Consider the following 4559-nt stretch of genomic DNA (forward strand, 5'->3'; position numbering starts at 1 on the left):
TGGTACTAATGCTCTCTTTCTGTGGTACTAATGCTCTCTTCCTGTGGTACTAATGCTCTTCTTCCTGTGGTAACTAATGCTCTCTTCCTGTGGTACTAATGCTCTCTTCCTGTGGTACTAATGCTCCTCTTCCTGTGGTACTAATGCTCTCTTCCTGTGGTACTAATGCTCTCTTCCTGTGGTACTAATGCTCTCTTCCTGTGGTACTAATGCTCTCTTCCTGTGGTACTAATGCTCTCTTCCTGTGGTACTAATGCTCCTTCCTGGTACTAATGCTCTCTCCTGTGGTACTAATGCTCTCTTCCTGTGGTACTAATGCTCTCTTCCTGTGTACTAATGCTTCTCTTCCTGTGGTACTAATGCTCTCTTCCTGTGGTACTAATGCTCTCTTCCTGTGGTACTAATGCTCTCTTCCTGTGGTACTAATGCTCTCTTTCTTGTGGTACCAATGCTCTCTTCCTGTGGTACATGCTCTCTTCTGTGTACAATGCTCTTTCTTGGTACCAATGCTCTTCCTGTGGTACAATGCTCTCTTCTGTGGTACCAAGCTCTCTTCCTGTGGTACTATGCTCTCTTCCTGTGGTACCAATGCTCTCTTTCCTGTGGTACCAATGCTCTCTTCTTGTGGTACCAATGCTCTCTTCCTGTGGTACCAATGCTCTCTTCCTGTGGTACCATGCTCTCTTCTGTGTACCAATGCTCTCTTCCTGTGGCCAGAAACGACAAACTTTCTTCTGAAACTCGTCAGTCTATTCTTGTTCTGAGAAATGAAGGCTATTCCGTGCGAGAAATTGCCAAAAAAAACTGAAGATCTCCTACAACACTGTGTACTACTCCCTTCACAGAACAGAGCAAACTGMCTCTAACCAGAATAGAAAGAGGAGTGTCTAGTTTGAGAAACAGACGCCTCACATGTCCTCAACTGGCAGCTTCTTTAAATAGTACCCACAAAACACCAGTCTCAACCTCAAAGGTGAAGAGGCGACTCCGGGATGCTGGCCTTCTAGGCAGAGATGGCTTTTTCTTTGGCACTTTTTTCTTTGCATCCCGGAGTCGCCTCTTCACTGTTGAGGTTGAGACTGGTGTTTTGCAGGTACTATTTAATGAYGCTCCCAGTTGAGGACTTGAGGCGTTTTGATGTTATTTTAATGGACCAAACATTAGCTTTTTTTTTTTTTTTTTTAAACAAGGACATTTCGAGGTGACCCCAAATTTTAGAACGGTAGTGTATATATGACAAAACACACATCACGACAAGAGACAACACTACATAAAGAGATACCTTAGACAACATCATAGCATGTCAACAACATGACAACAACATAGCAAGGCAGCAACACATGACAACACAGCATGGTAGCAACATGACAGCACCATGGTAGCAGCACAACATGGTACAAACATTTTTGGGCACAGACAACACAAAGGGCAAGAAGGTAGAGAGAACAATACATCACACAAAGCAGCCACAACTGTCATTAAAAGTCCATGATTGAGTCTTTGAATGAAGAGATTGAGATAAAACTGTCCAGTTTGAGTGTATTTTGCAGCTCGTTCCAGTCGCTAGCTGCAGTGACCTGAAAATATGTGTGCTTTTGTGACCTTTAACAGAATGTGACTGGCAGAWCGGGTGTTGTATGTGGAGGATGAGGGCTGCAGTAGATATCTCAGATAGGGGGGGTGAGGCCTAAGAGGGTATGAATACTTTCTGAAGGCACTGTACATAGGAATATTACATGGTACTACTTAGAACATAGTACTGTACTAGTATGTAGTAATACATGGTACTACTTAGAACATAATACTGTACTAGTATGTAGTAATACATGGTACTACCTAGAACATAGTAGTGTACTAGTATGTAGTAATAAATGGTACTACTTAGGACATAGTAATACATGGTACTACATAGAACCAAGTACTAGTACGTAGTAATACATGGTACTACATAGAACCTAGTACATGGTACCACATTGAACCTAGTATGTAGTAATATTTGGTACTACATAGAACCTAGTACGTAGTAATATATGGTACTACGTACATGGTACCCATATCTGTAGTCATGTTAAACTCTGTTACCCAACTACAGCACCAGCTTTGGAATGACATCAGTGTGGAACTAACATCCCTCCCTTTACTCTTGTTGTGAGCAATTAGACTTTTCTGAGACTAGTGATTTCTTCTCTCTCCTNACAACATAGCAAGGCAGCAACACATGACAACACAGCATGGTAGCAACATGACAGCACCATGGTAGCAGCACAACATGGTACAAACATTTTTGGGCACAGACAACACAAAGGGCAAGAAGGTAGAGAGAACAATACATCACACAAAGCAGCCACAACTGTCATTAAAAGTCCATGATTGAGTCTTTGAATGAAGAGATTGAGATAAAACTGTCCAGTTTGAGTGTATTTTGCAGCTCGTTCCAGTCGCTAGCTGCAGTGAACTGAAAATATGTGTGCTTTTGTGACCTTTATCAGAATGTGACTGGCAGAACGGGTGTTGTATGTGGAGGATGAGGGCTGCAGTAGGTATCTCAGATAGGGGGGGTGAGGCCTAAGAGGGTATGAATACTTTCTGAAGGCACTGTACATAGGAATATTACATGGTACTACTTAGAACATAGCACTGTACTAGTATGTAGTAATACATGGTACTAAACATAGCACTGTACTAGTATGTAGTAATACATGGTACTACTTAGAACATAGTACTGTACTAGTATGTAGTAATACATGGTACTACTTAGAACATAGCACTGTACTAGTATGTAGTAATACATGGTACTACTTAGAACATAGTACTGTACTAGTATGTAGTAATACATGGTACTACCTAGAACATAGTACTGTACTAGTATGTAGTAATAAATGGTGCTACTTAGTACTAGGACATAGTAATACATGGTACTACATAGAACCCAGTATTATTACATGGTACTACATAGCACCAAGTACTAGTACGTAGTAATACATGGTACTACATAGAACCTAGTACATGGTACTACATAGAACCAAGTACTAGTACGTAGTAATACATGGTACTACATAGAACCTAGTACATGGTACTACATAGAACCAAGTACTAGTACATAGTAATACATGGTACTACATAGAACCTAGTACATGGTACCACATTGAACCTAGTACGTAGTAATATTTGGTACTACATAGAACCTAGTACGTAGTAATATATGGTACTACGTACATGGTACCCATATCTGTAGTCATGTTAAACTCTGTTACCCAACTACAGCACCAGCTTTGGAATGACATCAGTGTGGAACTAACATCCCTCCCTTTACTCTTGTTGTGAGCAATTAGACTTTTCTGAGACACAGGATTTCTTCTCTCTCCTCCTCTTCCAGGCTGCAGAGTGACAGACGAGATCCTGTACTTGGTACCAAACAAGGAGAACTTCAGACTAACCCTGAGGGCCATCAAGCTGTGGGCCAAACGTGAGTCAGCACCTAGAATAGAATGTCCTATATCGTCATTAATATATACCATTTAATCATTTAGGATATTGAGGTCATTTAATATATACCATTTAATATTATAGGCTGTAAGTTTGATATTCAGCAAGACGCTTTTATCCAAAGTGACTTAAAGTAATGGTTCATACATTTTACGTACGGGTGGCTGAGAATCGAACCCACTACCCTAGCATTGCAAGCCATAACCTGCATCCCACTGCTGGCTTGCCTCTGAGCTAAGCAGACCCACTCCCTAGCATTGCAAGCACATACCACCCTGCATCCCACTGCTGGCTTGCCTCTGAAGCTAAGCAGCCCACTACCCTAGCATTGCAAGCACATACCACCCTGCATCCACTGCTGGCTTGCTCTGAAGCTAAGCAGGCCACTACCCTAGCATTGCAAGCGCATACCACCCTGCATCCCACATGCTGGCTTGCCTCTGAAGCTAAGCAAGGCCACTACCCTAGCATTGCAAGCCATACACCCTGCATCCCACTGCTGGCTTGCCTTGAGCTAAGCAGGCCCACCAGCCTAGCATTGCAAGCACATACACCCTGCATCCCACTGCTGCTTGCCTCTGAAGACTAAGCAGGCCACTACCCTAGCATTGCAAGCCCATACCCCCTGCATCCCACTTGCTGGCTTGCCTTGAAGCTAAGCAGGCCCACTACCCTAGCATGCAAGCGCACATACCACCCTGCATCCCACTGCTGGCTTGCCTCTGAAGCTAAGCAGCCCACTACCTAGCATTGCAAGCCATACCACCCTGCATCCCACTGCTGGCTTGCCTCTGAAGCTAAGCAGCCCACTACCCTGCATGCAAGCACATACCACCCTGCACCCACTGCTGGCTTGCCTCTGAAAGCTAAGCAGGCCACTACCCTAGCATTGCAAGCACATACCACCCTGCATCCACTGCTGGTTGCCTCTGAAGCTAAGCGGGCGGACCCTAGCATTGCAAGCGGCACCCCCTTGATCCCACTGGGCTTGTGGCTCGAAGCTACGGTGTCCTGATGGGAGCAAAAGTGCTGATGTGGGTGGGAGAGCCATAGGGGAACTTTCCCTCTGTCTA

The 4559-nt window shown here is 44.0% G+C and overlaps 1 protein-coding gene across 1 annotated transcript in view; it reads left to right on the top strand.

Annotated features, from left to right (window-relative positions):
• Window positions 1-4559, top strand: part of LOC112077356 (poly(A) polymerase gamma-like) — a 24238-nt gene that overhangs the window by 9254 nt on the left and 10425 nt on the right. Inside the window, 1 exon segment of the mRNA XM_024143873.2 lies at window positions 3377-3466. Coding sequence (XP_023999641.1) covers window positions 3377-3466 — 90 coding nt within the window.

This window comes from Salvelinus sp. IW2-2015, unplaced genomic scaffold (genome assembly GCF_002910315.2).
Source record: "Salvelinus sp. IW2-2015 unplaced genomic scaffold, ASM291031v2 Un_scaffold4479, whole genome shotgun sequence".
Lineage (NCBI taxonomy): Eukaryota > Metazoa > Chordata > Actinopteri > Salmoniformes > Salmonidae > Salvelinus > Salvelinus sp. IW2-2015.